The sequence below is a fragment of the Sturnus vulgaris genome, chromosome 28 (assembly GCF_052056855.1).
Source record: "Sturnus vulgaris isolate bStuVul1 chromosome 28, bStuVul1.hap1, whole genome shotgun sequence".
In the NCBI taxonomy this organism is placed as follows: Eukaryota; Metazoa; Chordata; class Aves; order Passeriformes; family Sturnidae; genus Sturnus; species Sturnus vulgaris.
In genome coordinates, this window is record NC_142270.1 from 2,587,329 (window position 1) to 2,609,344 (window position 22,016).

The window sequence follows — 22,016 nt, forward strand, 5'->3', positions numbered from 1 at the left end:
ACTGCAATTGTGATTCCTAACTAGAATTGTGACCTCAAGCCTTGAACTGCAATTGTGATTCCTAACTAGAATTGTGACCTCGAGCCTTGAACTGCAATACTGATTCCTAACTAGAATTGTGACCTCAAGCCTTGAACTGCAATTCTGATTCCTAACTAGAATTGTGACCTAAAGCCTTGAACTGCAATTGTGATTCCTAAATGGAATTGTGACCTCAAGCCTTGAAGTGCAATTGTGATTCCAAATTGGCATTGTGACCTCAAGCCTTGAAGTGCAATTGTGATTCCTGACTGGAACCGTGAGCTCAAGCATTGAATTGCAATTGTGATTCCAAACTGGCATTGTGAACTCAAGCCTTGAACTGCAATTGTGATTCCTAACTGGCATTATGAGCTCAGACTGCAATTGTGACCTCAAGCCTTGAACTGCAATTGTGATTCCTAACTGGCATTGTGAGCTCAGACTGCAATTGTGACCTCAAGCCTTGAACTCCAATTGTGATTCCTAACTGGCATTGTGAGCTCAAGCCTTGAACTGCAATTGTGATTCCTAACTGGCATTGTGACCTCAAGCCTTGAACTGCAATTGTGATTCCAAACTGGCATTGTGAGCCCAAGCCTTGTACTGCAATTGTGATTCCTAACTGGCATTGTGACCTCAAGCCTTGAACTGCAATTGTGATTCCTAAATAGAATTGTGACCTCAAGCCTTGAACTGCAATTGTAATTCCTAACTAGAATTGTGACCTCAAGCCTTGAACTGCAATTGTGATTCCAAACTGGCATTGTGAGCTCAAGCCTTGAACTGCAATTGTGATTCCTAACTGGCATTGTGAGCTCAAGCCTTGAACTGCAATTGTGATTCCTAACTGGCATTGTGACCTCAAGCCTTGAACTGCAATTGTGATTCCTCACTGGAATTGTGACCTCAAGCCTTGAACTGCAATTGTGATTCCTAACTGGCATTGTGAGCTCAAGCTTTGAACTGCAATTGTGATTCCAAACTGGCATTGTGAGCTCAGACTGCAATTGTGAACTCAAGACTTGAACTGCAATTGTGATTCCTAACTGGCATTGTGAGCTCAGACTGCAATTGTGACCTCAAGCCTTGAACTGCAATTGTTATTCCTAACTGGCATTGTGACCTCAAGCCTTGAACTGCAATTGTGATTCCTAACTAGAATTGTGACCTCAAGCCTCGAACTACAATTCTGATTCCTAACTGGAACCTTGAGCTCAAGCATTGAATTGCAATTGTGATTCCAAACTGCCATTGTGAACTCAAGCCTTGAACTGCAATTGTGATTCCTAACTGGCATTGTGAGCTCAGACTGCAATTGTGACCTCAAGCCTTGAACTGCAATTGTGATTCCTAACTGGCACTGTGAGCTCAGACTGCAATAGTGACCTCAAGCCTTGAACTGCAATTGTGATTCCTAACTGGCATTGTGACCTCAAGCCTTAAACTGCAATTGTGATTCCTAACTGGCATTGTGACCTCAAGCCTTGAACTGCAATTGTGATTCCTAACTAGAATTGTGACCTCAAGCCTTGAACTGCAATTGTGATTCCTAACTAGAATTGTGACCTCGAGCCTTGAACTGCAATTGTGATTCCTAACTGGCATTGTGACCTCAAGCCTTGAACTGCAATTGTGATTCCTAACTAGAATTGTGACCTCAAGCCTTGAACTGCAATTGTGATTCCTAACTAGAATTGTGACCTCAAGCCTTGAACTGCAATTGTGATTCCTAACTGGCATTGTGACCTCAAGCCTTGAACTGCAATTGTGATTCCAAACTGACATTGTGACCTCAATACTTGAACTGCAATTGTGATTCCTAACTGGCATTGTGAGCTCAGACTGCAATTGTGACCTCAAGCCTTGAACTGCAATTGTGATTCCAAACTGGCATTATGATCTCAGACTGCAATTGTGACCTCAAGCCTTGAACTGCAATTGTGATTCCAAACTGGCATTGTGAGCTCAAGCCTTGAACTGCAATTGTGATTCCTAACTGGCATTGTGACCTCAAGCATTGAACTGCAATTGTGATTCCTAACTGGCATTATGATCTCAGACTGCAATTGTGACCTCAAGCCTTGAACTGCAATTGTGATTCCATACTGGCATTGTGAGCTCAAGCCTTGAACTGCAATTGTGATTCCTAACTGGCATTGTGACCTCAAGCATTGAACTGCAATTGTGATTCCTAACTGGCATTATGATCTCAGACTGCAATTGTGAGCTCAAGCCTTGAACTGCAATTGTGATTCCTAACTGGCATTGTGACCTCAAGCCTTGAACTGCAATTGTGATTCCAAACTGGCATTGTGAGCTCAAGCCTTGAACTGCAATTGTGATTCCTAACTGGCATTGTGACCTCAAGCCTTGAACTGCAATTGTGATTTCCTAACTGGCATTGTGACCTCAAGCCTTGAACTGCAATTGTGATTCCTAACTAGAATTGTGACCTCAAGCCTCGAACTACAATTCTGATTCCTAACTGGAACCTTGAGCTCAAGCATTGAATTGCAATTGTGATTCCAAACTGCCATTGTAAACTCAAGCCTTGAACTGCAATGGTGATTCCTAACTAGAATTGTGACCTCAAGCCTCGAACTACAATTCTGATGCCTAACTGGAACCTTGAGCTCAAGCATTGAATTGCAATTGTGATTCCAAACTGCCATTGTGAACTCAAGCCTTGAACTGCAATTGTGATTCCAAACTGGCATTGTGAGCTCAGACTGCAATTGTGAACTCAAGCCTTGAACTGCAATGGGGATTCCTAACTGGCATTGTGACCTCAAGCCTTGAACTGCAATTGTGATTCCTAACTGGCATTGTGAGCTCAGATTGCAATTGTGACCTCAAGCCTTGAACTGCAGTTGTGATTCCTAACTGGCATTGTGAGCTCAGACTGCAATTGTGACCTCAAGCCTTGAACTGCAATTGTGATTCCAAACTGGCATTGTGAGCTCAGACTGCAATTGTGACCTCAAGCCTTGAACTGCAATTGTGATCCCAAACTGCCATTGTGAGCTCAGACTGCAATTGTGACCTCAAGCCTTGAACTGCAATTGTGATTCCTAACTGGCATTGTGACCACAAGCCTTGAACTGCAATTGTGATTCCTAACTGGCATTGTGACCTCAAGCCTTGAACTGCAATTGTGATTCCTAACTAGAATTGTGACCTCAAGCCTTGAACTGCAATTGTGATTCCTAACTAGAATTGTGACCTCAAGCCTTGAACTGCAATTGTGATTCCAAACTGGCATTGTGACCTCAAGCCTTGAACTGCAATTGTGATTCCTAACTAGAATTCTGACCTCAAGCCTTGAACTGCAATTGTGATTCCTAACTAGAGTTATGACCTCAAGCCTTGAACTGCAATTGTGATTCCTAACTAGAATTGTGACCTCAAGCCTTGAACTGCAATTGTGATTCCTCACTGGCATTGTGACATCAAGCCTTGAACTGCAATTGTGATTCCTAACTGGCATTGAGAGCTCAGACTGCAATTGTGACCTCAAGCCTTGAACTGAAATTGTGATTCCTAACTGGCATTGTGAGCTCAGACTGCAATTGTGACCTCAAGCCTTGAACTGTAATTGTGATTCCAAACTGGCATTGTGAGCTCAGACTGCAATTGTGACCTCAAGCCTTGAACTGCAATTGTGATTCCTAACTGGCATTGTGAGCTCAGACTGCAATTGTGACCTCAAGCCTTGAAGTGCAATTGTGATTCCAAACTGGCATTGTGACCTCAAGCCTTGAAGTGCAATTGTGATTCCTGACTGGAACCGTGAGCTCAAGCATTGAATTGCAATTGTGATTCCAAACTGGCATTCTGAACTCAAGCCTTGAACTGCAATTGTGATTCCTAACTGGCATTATGAGCTCAGACTGCAATTGTGACCTCAAGCCTTGAACTGCAATTGTGATTCCTAACTGGAATTGTGACCTCAAGCCTTGAACTGCAATTGTGATTCCTAACTGGCATTGTGACCTCAAGCCTTGAACTGCAATTGTGATTCCTAACTGGAATTGTGAGCTCAGACTGCAATTGTGACCTCAAGCCTTGAACTGCAATTGTGATTCCTAACTGGCATTGTGAGCTCAGACTGCAATTGTGACCTCAAGCCTTGAACTGCAATTGTGATTCCTAACTGGCATTGTGAGCTCAGACTGCAATTGTGACCTCAAGCCTTGAACTGCAATTGTGATTCCAAACTGCCATTGTGAGCTCAGACTGCAATTGTGACCTCAAGCCTTGAACTGCAATTGTGATTCCTAACTGGCATTGTGACCTCAAGCCTTGAACTGCAATTGTGATTCCAAACTGGCATTGTGAGCCCAAGCCTTGAACTGCAATTGTGATTCCTAACTGGCATTGTGACCTCAAGCCTTGAACTGCAATTGTGATTCCTAACTAGAATTGTGACCTCAAGCCTTGAACTGCAATTGTAATTCCTAACTAGAATTGTGACCTCATGCCTTGAACTGCAATTGTGATTCCAAACTGGCATTGTGAGCTCAAGCCTTGAACTGCAATTGTGATTCCTAACTGGAATTGTGACCTCAAGCCTTGAACTGCAATTGTGATTCCTAACTGGCATTGTGACCTCAAGCCTTGAACTGCAATTGTGATTCCTCACTGGAATTGTGACCTCAAGCCTTGAACTGCAATTGTGATTCCTAACTGGCATTGTGAGCTCAAGCTTTGAACTGCAATTGTGATTCCTAACTGGCATTGTGAGCTCAGACTGCAATTGTGAACTCAAGACTTGAACTGCAATTGTGATTCCTAACTGGCATTGTGAGCTCAGACTGCAATTGTGACCTCAAGCCTTGAACTGCAATTGTGATTCCTAACTGGCATTGTGAGCTCAGACTGCAATTGTGAACTCAAGCCTTGAACTGCAATGGTGATTCCTAACTGGCATTGTGACCTCAAGCCTTGAACTGCAATTGTGATTCCTAACTGACATTGTGACTTCAAGCCTTGAACTGCAATTGTGATTCCTAACTGGCATTGTGAGCTCAGACTGCAATTGTGACCTCAAGCCTTGAACTGCAATTGTGATTCCTAACTGGCATTTTGAGCTCAGACTGCAATTGTGACCTCAAGCCTTGAACTGCAATTGTGATCCCAAACTGCCATTGTGAGCTCAGACTGCAATTGTGACCTCAAGCCTTGAACTGCAATTGTGATTCCTAACTGGCATTGTGACCACAAGCCTTGAACTGCAATTGTGATTCCTAACTGGCATTGTGACCTCAAGCCTTGAACTGCAATTGTGATTCCTAACTAGAATTGTGACCTCAAGCCTTGAACTGCAATTGTGATTCCTAACTAGAATTGTGACCTCAAGCCTTGAACTGCAATTGTGATTCCAAACTGGCATTGTGACCTCAAGCCTTGAACTGCAATTGTGATTCCTAACTAGAATTGTGACCTCAAGCCTTGAACTGCAATTGTGATTCCTAACTAGAATTGTGACCTCAAGCCTTGAACTGCAATTGTGATTCCTAACTAGAATTGTGACCTCAAGCCTTGAACTGCAATTGTGATTCCTCACTGGCATTGTGACATCAAGCCTTGAACTGCAATTGTGATTCCTAACTGGCATTGAGAGCTCAGACTGCAATTGTGACCTCAAGCCTTGAACTGCAATTGTGATTCCTAACTGGCATTGTGAGCTCAGACTGCAATTGTGACCTCAAGCCTTGAACTGTAATTGTGATTCCAAACTGGCATTGTGAGCTCAGACTGCAATTGTGACCTCAAGCCTTGAACTGCAATTGTGATTCCTAACTGGCATTGTGACCTCAAGCCTTGAACTGCAATTGTGATTCCTAACTGGCATTGTGAGCTCAGACTGCAATTGGGACCTCAAGCCTTGAACTGCAATTGTAATTCCTAACTGGCATTGTGAGCTCAGACTGCAATTGTGACCTCAAGCCTTGAACTGCAATTGTGATTCCTAACTGGCATTGTGACCTCAAGCCTTGAACTGCAATTGTGATCCCTAACTGGCATTGTGACCTCAAGCCTTGAACTGCAATTGTGATTCCTAACTGGCATTGTGACCTCAAGCCTTGATCTGCAATTGTGATTCCTAACTGGCATTGTGACCTCAAGCCTTGAACTGCAATTGTGATTCCAAACTGGCATTGTGAGCTCAAGCCTTGAACTGCAATTCTGATTCCTAACTGGCATTGTGACCTCAAGCCTTGAACTCCAATTGTGATTCCAATCTGGCATTGAGAGCTCAGACTGCATTTGTGACCTCAAGCCTTGAAATGCAATTGTGATTCCTAACTGGCATTGTGAGCTCAGACTGCAATTGTGACCTCAAGCCTTGAACTGCAATTGTGATTCCTAACTGGCATTGTGAGCTCAGACTGCAATTGTGACCTCAAGCCTTGAACTGCAATTGTGATTCCTAACTGGCATTGTGACATCAAGCCTTGAACTGAAATTGTGATTCCAAACTGGCATTGTGAGCTCAAGCCTTGAACTGCAATTGTGATTCCTAACTGGCATTGTGACCTCAAGCCTTGAACTGCAATTGTGATTCCAAACTGGCATTGTGACCTCAAGCCTTGAACTGCAATTGTGATTCCTAACTGGCATTGTGAGCTCAAGCCTTGAACTGCAATTGTGATTCCTAACTGGCATTGTGAGCTCAAGCCTTGAACTGCAATTGTGATTCCTAACTGGCATTGTGAGCTCAAGCCTTGAACTGCAATTGTGATTCCTAACTGGCATTGTGACCTCAAGCCTTGAACTGCAATTGTGATTCCTAACTGGCATTGTGAGCTCAGACTGCAATTGTGACCTCAAGCCTTGAACTGCAATTGTGATTCCTAACTGGCATTGTGAGCTCAGACTGCATTTGTGACCTCAAGCCTTGAACTGCAATTGTGATCCCAAACTGCCATTGTGAGCTCAGACTGCAATTGTGACCTCAAGCCTTGAACTGCAATTGTGATTCCAAACTGGCATTGTGAGCCCAAGCCTTGAACTGCAATTGTGATTCCTAACTGGCATTGTGACCTCAAGCCTTGAACTGCAATTGTGATTCCTAACTAGAATTGTGACCTCAAGCCTTGAACTGCAATTGTGATTCCTAACTAGAATTGTGACCTCAAGCCTTGAACTGCAATTGTGATTCCAAACTCGCATTGTGACCTCAAGCCTTGAACTGCAATTGTGATTCCTAACTAGAATTGTGACCTCAAGCCTTGAACTGCAATTGTGATTCCAAACTGGCATTGTGACCTCAAGCCTTGAACTGCAATTGTGATTCCTAACTAGAATTCTGACCTCAAGCCTTGAACTGCAATTGTGATTCCTAACTAGAGTTATGACCTCAAGCCTTGAACTGCAATTGTGATTCCTAACTAGAATTGTGACCTCAAGCCTTGAACTGCAATTGTGATTCCTCACTGGCATTGTGACATCAAGCCTTGAACTGCAATTGTGATTCCTAACTGGCATTGAGAGCTCAGACTGCAATTGTGACCTCAAGCCTTGAACTGCAATTGTGATTCCTAACTGGCATTGTGAGCTCAGACTGCAATTGTGACCTCAAGCCTTGAACTGTAATTGTGATTCCAAACTGGCATTGTGAGCTCAGACTGCAATTGTGACCTCAAGCCTTGAACTGCAATTGTGATTCCTAACTGGCATTGTGAGCTCAGACTGCAATTGTGACCTCAAGCCTTGAACTGCAATTGTGATTCCTAACTGGCATTGTGAGCTCAGACTGCAATTGTGACCTCAAGCCTTGAACTGCAATTGTGATTCCTAACTGGAATTGTGAGCTCAGACTGCAATTGTGACAGCAAGCCTTGAACTGCAATTGTGATTCCAAACTGCCATTGTGAGCTCAGACTGCAATTGTGACCTCAAGCCTTGAACTGCAATTGTGATTCCTAACTGGCATTGTGACCTCAAGCCTTGAACTGCAATTGTGATTCCAAACTGGCATTGTGAGCCCAAGCCTTGAACTGCAATTGTGATTCCTAACTGGCATTGTGACCTCAAGCCTTGAACTGCAATTGTGATTCCTAACTAGAATTGTGACCTCAAGCCTTGAACTGCAATTGTAATTCCTAACTAGAATTGTGACCTCAAGCCTTGAACTGCAATTGTGATTCCTAACTAGAATTGTGACCTCAAGCCTTGAACTGCAATTGTGATTCCAAACTGGCATTGTGAGCTCAAGCCTTGAACTGCAATTGTGATTCCTAACTGGCATTGTGACCTCAAGCCTTGAAGTGCAATTGTGATTCCTCACTGGAATTGTGACCTCAAGCCTTGAACTGCAATTGTGATTCCTAACTGGCATTGTGAGCTCAAGCTTTGAACTGCAATTGTGATTCCTAACTGGCATTGTGAGCTCAGACTGCAATTGTGACCTCAAGCCTTGAACTGCAATTGTGATTCCTAACTGGCATTGTGAGCTCAGACTGCAATTGTGAACTCAAGCCTTGAACTGCAATGGTGATTCCTAACTGGCATTGTGACCTCAAGCCTTGAACTGCAATTGTGATTCCTAACTGACATTGTGACTTCAAGCCTTGAACTGCAATTGTGATTCCTAACTGGCATTGTGAGCTCAGACTGCAATTGTGACCTCAAGCCTTGAACTGCAATTGTGATTCCTAACTGGCATTTTGAGCTCAGACTGCAATTGTGACCTCAAGCCTTGAACTGCAATTGTGATCCCAAACTGCCATTGTGAGCTCAGACTGCAATTGTGACCTCAAGCCTTGAACTGCAATTGTGATTCCTAACTGGCATTGTGACCACAAGCCTTGAACTGCAATTGTGATTCCTAACTGGCATTGTGACCTCAAGCCTTGAACTGCAATTGTGATTCCTAACTAGAATTGTGACCTCAAGCCTTGAACTGCAATTGTGATTCCTAACTAGAATTGTGACCTCCAGCCTTGAACTGCAATTGTGATTCCAAACTGGCATTGTGACCTCAAGCCTTGAACTGCAATTGTGATTCCTAACTAGAATTGTGACCTCAAGCCTTGAACTGCAATTGTGATTCCTAACTAGAATTGTGACCTCAAGCCTTGAACTGCAATTGTGATTCCTAACTAGAATTGTGACCTCAAGCCTTGAACTGCAATTGTGATTCCTCACTGGCATTGTGACATCAAGCCTTGAACTGCAATTGTGATTCCTAACTGGCATTGAGAGCTCAGACTGCAATTGTGACCTCAAGCCTTGAACTGCAATTGTGATTCCTAACTGGCATTGTGAGCTCAGACTGCAATTGTGACCTCAAGCCTTGAACTGTAATTGTGATTCCAAACTGGCATTGTGAGCTCAGACTGCAATTGTGACCTCAAGCCTTGAACTGCAATTGTGATTCCTAACTGGCATTGTGACCTCAAGCCTTGAACTGCAATTGTGATTCCTAACTGGCATTGTGAGCTCAGACTGCAATTGGGACCTCAAGCCTTGAACTGCAATTGTGATTCCTAACTGGCATTGTGAGCTCAGACTGCAATTGTGACCTCAAGCCTTGAACTGCAATTGTGATTCCTAACTGGCATTGTGACCTCAAGCCTTGAACTGCAATTGTGATCCCTAACTGGCATTGTGACCTCAAGCCTTGAACTGCAATTGTGATTCCTAACTGGCATTGTGACCTCAAGCCTTGATCTGCAATTGTGATTCCTAACTGGCATTGTGACCTCAAGCCTTGAACTGCAATTGTGATTCCAAACTGGCATTGTGAGCTCAAGCCTTGAACTGCAATTCTGATTCCTAACTGGCATTGTGACCTCAAGCCTTGAACTCCAATTGTGATTCCAATCTGGCATTGAGAGCTCAGACTGCATTTGTGACCTCAAGCCTTGAAATGCAATTGTGATTCCTAACTGGCATTGTGAGCTCAGACTGCAATTGTGACCTCAAGACTTGAACTGAAATTGTGATTCCTAACTGGCATTGTGAGCTCAGACTGCAATTGTGACCTCAAGCCTTGAACTGCAATTGTGATTCCTAACTGGCATTGTGACATCAAGCCTTGAACTGAAATTGTGATTCCAAACTGGCATTGTGAGCTCAAGCCTTGAACTGCAATTGTGATTCCTAACTGGCATTGTGACCTCAAGCCTTGAACTGCAATTGTGATTCCAAACTGGCATTGTGACCTCAAGCCTTGAACTGCAATTGTGATTCCTAACTGGCATTGTGAGCTCAAGCCTTGAACTGCAATTGTGATTCCTAACTGGCATTGTGAGCTCAAGCCTTGAACTGCAATTGTGATTCCTAACTGGCATTGTGAGCTCAAGCCTTGAACTGCAATTGTGATTCCAAACTGGCATTGTGACCTCAAGCCTTCAACTGCAATTGTGATTCCTAACTCGCATTGTGACCTCAAGCCTTGAACTGCAATTGTGATTCCTCACTGGAATTGTGACCTCAAGCCTTGAACTGCAATTGTGATTCCAAACTGGCATTGTGAGCTCAAGCCTTGAACTGCAATTGTGATTCCTAACTGGCATTGTGACCTCAAGCCTTGAACTGCAATTGTGATTCCTAACTGGCATTGTGAGCTCAGACTGCAATTGTGACCTCAAGCCTTGAACTGCAATTGTGATTCCTAACTGGCATTGTGAGCTCAGACTGCAATTGTGACCTCAAACCTTGAACTGCAATTGTGATTCCAAACTGGCATTGTGAGCTCAGACTGCAATTGTGACCTCAAGCCTTGAACTGCAATTGTGATTCCAAACTGCCATTGTGAGCTCAGACTGCATTTGTGACCTCAAGCCTTGAACTGCAATTGTGATTCCAAACTGGCATTGTGAGCTCAGACTGCAATTGTGACCTCAAGCCTTGAACTGCAATTGTGATTCCAAACTGCCATTGTGAGCTCAGACTGCAATTGTGACCTCAAGCCTTGAACTGCAATTGTGATTCCAAACTGGCATTGTGACCTCAAGCCTTGAACTGCAATTCTGATTCCTAACTGGCATTGTGACCTCAAGCCTTGAACTGCAATTGTGATTCCTAACTGGCATTGTGACCTCAAGCCTTGAACTGCAATTGTGATTCCTCACTGGCATTGTGACATCAAGCCTTGAACTGCAATTGTGATTCCTAACTGGCATTGAGAGCTCAGACTGCAATTGTGACCTCAAGCCTTGAACTGCAATTGTGATTCTAAACTGGCATTGTGAGCTCAAGCCTTGAACTGCAATTGCGATTCCAAACTGGAATTGTGACCTCAAGCCTTATACTGAAATTTTGATTCCAGACTGGAATTGTGACCTCCATCTCGAATTGTGACCTCAAACCTTGAACTTCAATTTTGGTTCCAAACAGCAATTGTGATTTCAAGACTTGAATTGCATTTGTGATTTCAAACTGGAGTTGTGACCTCAAGCCCTGAACTGCAATTGTGATTCTAACATGGAATTGTGACCTCAGACTGGAATTGTGACATAAATCCTTGAACTGCAATTGTGAGTCCAAACTAAATTTGTGATCCCAGACGGGAATTGTGACCTCAAGCCTTGAACTGCAGTTGTGATTCTGAACTAGAATTGTGACCTCAAGCCTTGAAGTACAACTGTGATACAAAACTGGAATTGTGACCTCAGTTTGGAATGCTGATGTCAAGCCTTCAACTAGAATTGGGACATCAGACTGGAATTGTGACCTCAAGCCCTGAACTGCAATTGTGATTCCAGACTGGAATTGTGACCTCAATCTCGATTTGTGACCTCAGTCCTTGAACTGCAATTGTGATTCTAACATGGAATTGGGACCTCAAGCCCTGACTGGCAGTTGTGTTTCCATCTGTAATTGTGACGTCAAGCATTGAACTGCAATTGTGATTCCAATGTGGAATTGTAACCTCAAGCCTGGAAATGCAATTGTGATTTTAGACTGGATTTGAGACCTCAGACTGGAATTGTGACCTCAATCTTTGAACTGCAATTGTGACCTCAGACTGGAATTGTGGTCTCAGTCCTTGAACTGCAATTGTGATTCCATACTGGATGTGTGTCCTAAGAATGGAATTGTGACCTCCAGCCTTGAGCTGTGTAGTAGGGTGATGTTATGGTGTTTGTATCCCCAGTCGTGTGTTCTGTTTATGTTTGGTATTATGTCCTGTGCTTCCAGGACTGACTCTGAAAGTGAAGCTTTGTTTTGTCTCGTTATCAGCCGGCTCACCTCCCCCATGCTCTGTGTTTAGGAGAGGCTTGGCTCTGCTTGCTGTTAGCTTAGCTTTGCTCACTTCTGCCTCTTCCTTTTCTTTCCTTTGCTTTGCCCTTGCTTTTGCTCATTGGTTAGTTCAGCTAGGCATTCCAATTTTTTCCCTGGACTGTTTTTCCCCCCCTCTTCCTTTCCCGGATACCATCTGAACCTGTTCTGGACGGGGACCTGGGAAACACCAAGAAACACCAGCAGTCTGCATTCTGTCACCTGCAACAGCCATTCCCCAGTGCCAGAGACTGATAACTGGGCGACCACTCACAGGAGAGACTCTCTGAGTTTGTCATCCCTTCAGAACGGTGAAAGAGTTTTTTTGTCAGCTGGTGTTGTTTTTTCTGTGCTGGGGAGTGTTTCGCTTGTTAAATAAACAGGTTTTTTTCCACTCCTCTCTCAGGAAATTCTTCCCGAACCCGGTGGTGGGGGGAGGAGTCATGGGGTTTGCTGTCTGGGGGCTCCTTCTGGAGGTTTTTCCCCAAATTTGCCCTAAACCAGGACAGAATCACAATTCCAGCTCAAGGCTTCAGGTCACAATTCCAGTTTGGAATCATAATTGCAGCTCAATTCTGGAGGACACATTTCCAGTCTTAGGTCACAATTCCAGTTTGGTGTTAGATTTTCATCTCTGGACTCAGCGTCACAACTCAGGGCTCAGGGACAAAAATCCAATTGAAGTGTCAGGGTCAGAGCCACAGTTTGGGGTTAGATCTCCCATTTGGGGTCACAATTTCAGCTCAAGGCTGGGGGTCAGAACTCAGGCCTTGGGATCATAATTTCACTTTCCAGTTGGACTGGTGCCAGTTCTATGTGGGCCAGGGCCACAGGGATGCTCGAGGGGTCTCCATCCCTCTGGGCCTGGGAAATGCTTGTAGGGCCAGGGGGTCTCTGTCCCTCTCCCTTGGGGTGAGTGCCCCGAGCATCCCCAGGCATGACACAGCCACAGAACCCCACCAGCCCTGCTCATTGCCTGCCAGGAGAGGACTGAAGAGCCCCAGGAGTGCACAGGGAGGAAGAGGAGGAGGATGGACACAAGGCCGGGCCATCCGTGCTCCCCGGCCGGCCGAGGGCCGGGGGTCTCCATCCTCCTGTGGCAGGGGGCAGGCGGGGGCTTTGTGGTTGGTTTGGGTGGCGAGGGAGTCGTTGGGAAAGCAAAGATCAGGCACAGCACTGGATGTGATTGTTGCCCATTTTATTTTGTCCTTACCTTTGGCAGGCCGGGGCGCCTGCTCATTGTGGGGGAGCCCCGGGGGGCGCTGGGGGCGGTGTCTCCGCCGTGCTGGCCCCGGGGATGCTCTGGGGGTGCCCGCCGTCCTCAGCCCTTGGCAGGAGCGGGGTGTGTCCGTCGTGTCCATGCCCATCCTGCGTGGGGATGGGAGGGGGGTGAGGCCATGTCCACCCCCTTGCCATTGCGAGGAGGGGCCGGGTGGTGTCTGTGCTCACCTGGGTGATGGCTGGGGTGGTCTCCGTGGAGCGGAGCAGTCTCTGGTGGGGTCTCCGCGCCCGTCGTTGCCGCTCCTCCGCTATGGGGGCGGGATCGTCTCCGTCCTGGTCCTGTGTGGGGATGAGAGGTCAGGGGGTGACCCGGGTGGTCCCCGTCCACCTCAGCTTTGGCAGCCCGGGGCGCCTCCTCGTACCGGGAGAGTACCGGGGGTTCTGGGGGAGGTGTCTCCTTCGTCCTCGCCCCGCGGGGAAGCTCCGGCCGGTGTCCGTCCGCCTTACCCAGGGGAGGAACCGGGGGGAATCGGGGGCGCGGCGTCTCCGTCGTTCTCCGTCGTCCTCGCCCCGGTGTTCGCCATCCGCACTCCACGCGGGGGACGCTCCGGGCCGTGTCCGGGGCCCTCACTCCGGTGTCCCTCATCGTGGCCCCAGGGCGGATGCTCGCCCTGCTGTCCGCCCTCCTCAATCCAAGGGGAGTACCGGGCTGTCTCCGTCCTGTCCATCCTCATCCTGTGTGCAGATGGGAAGAGAGGTCAGGACATCACCGCGCCCTTTCCCATTCCTGGGAGGGGCCGGGTGGTGTCTGTGCTCACCTTGGTGATGGGTGGGGTGGTCTCCGTGGAGCGGAGCCATCGGTGGGGTCTCCGCGCCCATCGTTGCCCGGTAGACGATGCCGATGTCCGCCCACCCCGTGGGTGCTCCTCGGGGCCCCTCGCCGGGGTCTCCTCCTCCTCCTCCTCCTACCGCCGCTGCTCCCGATCCCGAACTGATCCAAAGGGGCCCACCGGCCCTCTTTATATACCCAGAACAAGCCCCACCCTCCTTGGCGACAGCCAATGGGAGTCGAGAACCAGGGTTGTGGGCGGAGCAAGCGGAGTTCCACATTGTGAGGACACAAAGAGGAGGCGTGGCCAGGCCGTGAGCGAGCGATCTGATTGGTCGGGAGGAGGGTGGCAAAAGGGGCGTGGCTCGGGCCTGGGGTGTGGGCGGCAGGTGTGAGGGCGGGGTGGGGGAGGGGCCGGGGTCACGCCGCCATTTTGGGAGCAGCTCCGGGCGCTCCCAGTCCCTCCCCAGCTCTCCTGGGGCCCCTTCAGGCCCTGCAAGGGGCTCGGAGCTCTCCCTGGATGCTTCCCTTCACCAGGTGAACATTCCCAGCTCTCCTAGAATGGCTCTGGAGAGGCCCCAGTAGCTCCACATCCTCTGGGTGGGTTCCTAGCTCTGCAGGTAAGGTCTCAGGTGAACGGGGCCCAGGGGCAGAATCCTCCCGGAGCTGCTGCCCAGGCTGGGGGTCAGCCCAGGACACCTCTGGGGTCATGTCCAGCCTCTCATCCACCCACGCCGTACCCGTAGTGGGAGCTGCGGAGGTGACAGCAATCATAGCGAATAAACAACCTCGCGGTGTTTCTGTTATTTTTCGTGCCGTTTGGAGCTGCCGCGGTGGCTCCCAGGTGAGAGTTGCGGATTTCAGCTCAGCCTCAGCGGCTCTTCCGCAGCCGGGCTTGGATTCAGGTGCAAGCGCGAATCAATCATTTTTGGGGCTGAGCCCCATTGGTTGGTTTGGGCGAGGGGCGGGGCTTCCCGCGCTCTATAAAGGGCGGCGGCTGCACCGCCCTCAGCGCTGTTTGTGCCTCTGCTGAGGCGCAGCCCCGTCATGGCCTCGGTGCTGCGGCCCCTCCGCGCCCTCAGCCGCGCCGCGCTGGAGCCCCGCGCCCGCCGCCTGCAGCTCAGCGCCGCCCGGTACGGCCCGGGACAGCGGGGGGGGTGCGGGGATGGCTGGGGGGCAGGTGGGAGCAGCGGCCGGCCCGCTCCGGCCGCTCACTCGCTGCGGGCTGTGCAGGGGCAGGCCCAGCCCGGTTCGGGCGCCCCCCGGGCCGGGGTCGCGGCCCCATTGGCCCCTGCGGTTCGGGGCTGAGCGGGCGGGCCTCCAGCGGCCGCGAGACACCGAGATCATCCCCCAGAATGAACGGGACGGAGACCCCCAGGCACTGGGATGACAGGAGCAGCGAAACCCGTGCGTTCTCGGGTGTGACAGGGACAGAGACCCCCGAACATTCCCTGGTGTGACAGGGACAGTGATCCCCGATCATCCCACCCTGCTCCAAGCCGTGTTCTGAGCTCACTCTTTGTCCCCGAGAGCCTCTGGTGCTTCTCCCTCTCCCTGGGAGCCCAGGCCAGCCCGGTCTCCATTCTTGGGGGAAGATCCCGGTGAGTTTTGGAGCTGTCCCCAGGGAATGAGCACAGCCCTGAGGTTGCCAGAGCTCCTGGAATGTTTGGACAACCCTCCCAGGGATGCACAGGGCGGGATTTTGGGGTGTAGTGTCAGGATTTGGATCAGTGATCCTGGTGGGTCCCTTCCAGCTGGGGCTCTTGTGATTCTGCCTCCTTTGGTCCCGGCTTTGATGCTGGAACCGAGCCTCAAAGGTGCTGCTGCCAAAGGCCCTGCCGAAGCAGGAGGGCTGGAGCCTCTCCCCCCTGGTTTTGCTGCTCCATGGTGCCCGGGGCTGGCAGCTGGTGGCCCCGGGGCTGTGGTGACGCTGTGCTGCTGCAGGGGGGATGCCGTGGTGATCTCGGGGAGGAAGCTGGCCCGGCAGATCCGGCAGGAAGCGCGGCACGAGGTGGAGCAGTGGGTGGCTGCGGGCAACAGGAGGCCCCACCTGAGCGTGGTGCTGGTGGGGGAGAACCCTGCCAGCCACTCCTACGTCCTCAACAAAACCAAAGCAGCGGCTGATGTGGGTGAGTGAGAGCTTTCCTGCCCAAAAACGCGTGGTGTGGTTGGGAATCCTCGATGCTGGAAGCTTTTTGGGATGTACCCACCTGTTGGCTTTTCAGCTTCACCCAGAATTTGGGTTCTTGTGGCTGCCCACTTGTACTGAGGTGTGTTTAAATGTGATCCGTTGGATCCTTCGGGGCAACTCCAGCTCTGTGATTGGGGTTTTTCAGCTCTCCCAGAGGCATAAAAAACACCAGAGGGAGTTTTTGGCCTCCTTTTCCCATTTTTTCCTTCTCTGCTCTCTGACTCCTTCCCATCCTGCAATCCAAGGCCCGGGTCAGGGGCAGTCAATGGTGTCATTTAATCCGGGTCCTGAATAGCTGGAGCCGCTTTTGGAGCTGCCATTTTTAGGCAAGCATTCCTTTTTTACCGTGTCCAGAGGCCTGTCAGGCCCTGTGGTTTTATTGTCTTGGGAGCAGCCTTTGCTTGGGTTTCTCCCTGCTCTGGGAGGATCCCAAACACCCCTTGCTGCAGCCCCTCGTAATCATCCTCCACAACAAATCCCCAGACTTGTGAAGGTGTTTTGTCTTAGGGTGACTGTATGCTGCCTGTATCCCCAAATGGTCTGTTCTGTTGGTGTTGAATATTCAATTCTGCAATTTTAAGACTGGTTCCAGGAGTGAAAGGGGGGGAAGACGAAGTGCAGAATTTGTTATCAGAGACTGCACTGCTGCTCCCCATCCCTGCACACAGACTGTGCTGTCTGCACTGCACAGCAAGAGAGAGCTCTCCTTTGCTCTTGGTTACTTTTCTGGCTAGCTGAGGCAGAGAAGCCCCCTGGATTGTTTTTTTTCCCTTTTTCTGTTTTCCTGGGGCTGTTTGAACCTGCTCTGGACTGAAAACCCGGAAGAGCACTGGGAGCTCACACCTGTGGCCCCCCGGGCCTGGCCTGGGCATTCCCCAGCACAGGAGGGGCTGAGAAGAGCCTGAGTGAGCCGGGCAGCCACGGAAAGAACTCTTCTAAATCTGTCATCTCTTGGCAACAGCGAGAGGTTTTGCTGTTTGATATTGTTCATTGTTGTGCTGGAAGGTGTGTTGCCTGTTAAATAAACAGTTTTGGTTTTTTTTCCACTTGTCTCCAATTTTTTTTTCCTTTTTCCTAAAGGGACCTGATTCAAAAGTTTCCTCCCAAATTTGTCCTCAACCAGCCCGCGAGCTGCACAAAGCCTTCCATGCTCGGCGTGCTCCTCCCCCGTTCAGGCAGGCAGCGAACCGGGGCGGTTGAAATGCACAAACCGTGGCAGGATCGGCCTTTTGTGGCTGCCTGACGCCGTGGCTGTGGCGGGTGCAGGGATCAGCAGCGAGACCATCCTCAGGCCGGCCTCCATCAGCGAGGAGGAGCTGCTGGAGCTCCTGGGCAAACTCAACAGCGATGCAGCCGTGGACGGGCTGCTGGTGCAGCTTCCCCTGCCTGGTGAGCAGCTCAGTTGCCCCCTGCTGCATTCCCAGAACGCTGCCAAGGCTTGCAGGATGGGGAGCACGGAGGGGGATCCTGCCCTGATCGTCCCCCTCAGCACCAGCTGCCTGCAGGGTTCTGTCTCTGCGGGCCATGGAATCGATTCCTGGCTGGGAGTTGGAGCTGGGGGAGGCCTTGGGGCTGTCTGGAAATCCTTTGGCTGTGGGCAGGGCTGGGATTGCAGAGTGTTTGCAGTGCCCTGCCCTGGGAGCTGGCAGCCTGCAACTGGGAGTGCTGGGGAGCTTCAGGCCCGGAGCTCTGAAGGGGCTCCAGGGTCAGAGCTCTGGCTCAGGGTCACAATTGCAGCTCAAGACTTGAGGTCACAATTCCAATTTGATGTCACAATTCCAGTTTGGAGTCACATTTCCAGTCTGATGTCACAATTCCAGTTTGGAATCACAATTGCAGTTCAAGGCTTGAGGTCATTTGATAATTGATAAAAGATTCGTGTTAATCACAAAAGCATTGGGGTTTCTATAAACAAGAATACTAAGCTCTGAAGTGAAGCATGGACACTAGATAAATTATATTATTAAATAATTCTGTTTAAAATCACCTTGTTATATTATGTTGTATTATGTTACATTATAATATGTTATGTTTTCCAAATAAGATGTATCAGCTACCAGCTTGCAAAATCAGACTTCCCAATCGCCCTTCCTGCCTTTGTCTGATCAATGCTGCCTATCCCAAAAACCAGACTCCCAGAACTTCTCTGGTGGTTATCTACAAGGCCCAGATGGCTATCTGTGACTGATTATCACCCAAAGGCTTTGTGAATTTGTGTAACCACCACTACTTATGACAACAAGAACCCAAAAATTATAGATTACAACGAGAACCCACAGTATAAGAAGAGGCTGCAAACCGAGGTTGGGTGGAGCGTGGAGTGGGCAGTGACCCCTCACGTTCCCCAGGGCGCTGCTTGCTCTTTCTATATCAAATAAAGCAATCTAAATTTTGCTGAATATGGAGACTTTTGTCTCTCATTTATAACAATTTGGTGCCGAAACCCGGGCCATCCTTGGAGCCCTGAGAGGCACTGCGATTTCGGGGAGGCGCCCCACTGCTGTGGCCCCGGTTCGTCAGTGATTCTCGGGACCCATCGACGTACGGCACCATAGAGACTGAGCAAGGAAAATCTCCCCGGAAGACCGCGGCAAAATCACCTGGAATTCTTGTGCACGAAGACCCAGACAGGAGCATGGGACTGTGAATATCTGTGTGGTTTGGTGGGGGTGACTGTGTGCTTGCCTGAATGAGACGTGGCCTTTGCTGCGGAGCGAGAGCGGAGTCCTTCTATCCGTGTTTGCATCATCCCGCGAGGGACCTGGCCGGTGACCGGACGAAGCGAGTGAGCACAAAGGGAGAGACTGCTTTTCTTGTCCTAGCCCAGGCAGAGGCCAGGTCCTTGCCATCCTAGCCCAGGCAGAGGCCAGGTCCTTGCCATCCTAGCCCAGGCAGAGGCCAGGTCCTTCCCATCCTAGCCCAGGCAAAGGCAGGACCCAGGCAGGGGAGGAAGGGGGAGGAAAAGAAAAGCAGATTGCAACACACCAGTCACAGAGGGAGAAGGGAAAAGCTGCTTTTCCCATCCCAGCCCAGGTAGAGGCAGGTTCCAGTCCATCCTGACCCAAGGAGAGGCAGGGGTTCGGGTGGAACACATCGGGGAGTACAAACACCTCAAGACAGTCCCTTGAGGTAAAAATGGGACAAAGAGAGAGTAAGATTCTGAGTCCCAGGGACCCACGAAGAGGTTCAAGTTCATTTGGTCCACATGGAGACTGGGAAAATAAAGACAAGACAAGTAGCTTGCCAGAAATAGCACCAGGCAGCCCTTTGGGAGTAATATTAAAATGTTGAGACACAGGGGTGGTATACAGAGGAAAAAGTAAAGAAAAATTGATTCAATATTGCATGGTGGAATGGACCAGAGAAATGATCCATAAAGATAACCTATACTGGCCCATGTTGGGATCATTTGAGGGTTGGATTTGTCAGGCATTAAACACATATGTGGCTTGTAAAGAACCATTGAACAGAGAGGAATGTGAGTATGCTGCCCTGTGGGCAAAACAGTCCAAGCCATCCTTGATATAGACTTTAAAAGAAAAAGAGGATGAAGATTAAAAAAAGGTTACCTGGGAACCCCTCGATAATCTCCCACCTCCGTATAATACAGAAAATACAGGAGACCCCCCCTCCACGCACCCACTTCTCCTCCTGGTACTCCCACAGCTCTAAGAACTCGCTCCAGTCAAAGGAATACCAGGAGAGATAGAATCACCAGAGAGGAGGGAGATAACGACACAAAGGCTCGCCTTTAGCCCCTGAGGGAAGTGCCATTAGCAGGACAACAGGCTGGATTAATTGGATTAGTAAATGTTCCCTTGAACACAGGGGAAGTGAGAAACTTTAAAAAAGAAATGGGAAAACTATTAGAAGATCCTATAGGAGTATCGGAGAGACTAGATCAATTCCTCGGATCAAGTATGTATACTTGGATGGAATTCCAATCTATATTAAGTATCCTATTCACCATGGAAGAACAGGAAATGATCAGACAGGCTGGAATGAGGGTATGGGACTGGGAGCATCAGATTGGACCTAGGGGAGACCAGAAATGGCCATTAAATAATCCTAACTGGGATAATCAGAATGATGTCCATCGCCTGAATATGATGGACTTAAGATGGATACTCCTTAAAGGTATCCGAGAATCAGTTCCTAAAGGACAAAATATTAATAAAGCCTTCAGTGAACAACAAAAAAAGGACTAATCCCCGACTGACTGGTTGGAGTGGCTGAGCAAAGATCTCCAAATGTACTCCGGGATAGACCCTGACACACAAGTGGGTCAGGCACTCCTCAAAACCCAATTTGTTGCTCCATCATGGGGAGATATTAGAAAGAAATTAGAAAAGTTAGATGATTGGCAAGATCGGGGGTTACAGGAATTGCTAAGAGAAGCACAAAAAGTTTATGTAAGGAGGGATGAAGAGAAGCAGAAAGTAAAAGCAAAAATCTTCATAGCTGCAGTTCGTGAAACACAGAAAGAAACCCAGCAGAAAGGGGGAGGGAAAACACAAAAACCCCCACCAAAACAAGGAAATGAAGCAGGAAATAATTCACCAAGGTGAACCTGCTTTGACTGTAACAAGAAAGGTCACATAAAGAAAAATTGTAAAGAACGGATAGGGGATGAAAAAATGTTCCAGGAAGATATTGTCGTCAATGGATAGAAGGATTTAGTGAGAAAGTAAAATTTCTATATGAAAAACTTACCACTAATCGCCTAAAATGGACAGAGGTGGATGATAAAAGTTTTGAAAAGGTCAAATATGCTTTAATTCCAGCCCCTGTACTCAGTCTCCCAGACTTGGAGAGACCATTTCAGTTATTTGTAAATACCTCTGATCAAACAGCATATGGGGTACTCACCCAGGAATGAGCAGGCAGTCGAAAGCCAGTGGGATTTTATTTTAAACTGCTCGACCCTGTCAGTCGGGGTTGGCCCACACGCCTCCAGGCCCTAGTGGCCACAGCACTTTTAATTGAAGAAGCCCAAAAAATTACCTTTGGGGCACCCCTAGTGATCCACACCCCTCATAACGTCAGGGGAATTCTGAATCAAAAAGCGGAGAAATGGTTAACTGATGCCCGAATATTAAAATATGAAGCTATTCTAATTACTTCCCCAGATTTGGAGCTAAAAGCAACTACTGCTTAAAGTCCTGCACAATTCCTATATGGGGAACTGGGAGAAAATGTAGAACATGATTGTGTGGGCGTTATAGAATTACAAAAATGAGACCTGACTTGGGAGAAGTTGAATTTAAGGATGGAGTAAAATTGTTTATAGATGGATCTTCTCGAGTGGTGGAAAGAAAACAAAAATCAGGATATGCCATAGTAGGAGGAGAAGAATTGAAATTAGTAGAATCCGGACCATTAAACACAGCATGGTCTCCTCAGGCTTGTGAACTATTTGCTCTTTATAGGGCACTGTCTTATTTAGAAGTTAAAAAAGGAACAATATCTATGGATTCTAAGTATGCCTATGGCATAGTCCACACATTTGGTCAAATTTGG

General features: G+C 48.4%; 1 protein-coding gene across 2 annotated transcripts; it reads left to right on the forward strand.

The window, feature by feature from the left end:
* The first annotated feature begins 15,307 nt into the window (after positions 1–15,307).
* LOC148220973 (uncharacterized) lies at positions 15,308–18,786 on the forward strand. 2 transcript variants are annotated; one of them, XM_088179988.1, is made up of 3 exons: positions 15,308–15,438; positions 16,250–16,434; positions 17,763–18,775. In XM_088179988.1, the coding sequence occupies exons 1-3, from the start codon at positions 15,353–15,355 to the stop codon at positions 18,362–18,364; spliced, it is 873 nt and encodes a 290-aa protein (XP_088036114.1). In that variant the 5' UTR covers positions 15,308–15,352; the 3' UTR covers positions 18,365–18,775. The 2 variants fall into 2 exon arrangements, with proteins under 2 accessions (XP_088036114.1, XP_088036113.1); XM_088179987.1 differs by lacking the exon at positions 15,308–15,438 and having other exon boundaries at positions 15,662–16,434; positions 17,763–18,786.
* The last annotated feature ends 3,230 nt before the right edge of the window (positions 18,787–22,016 follow it).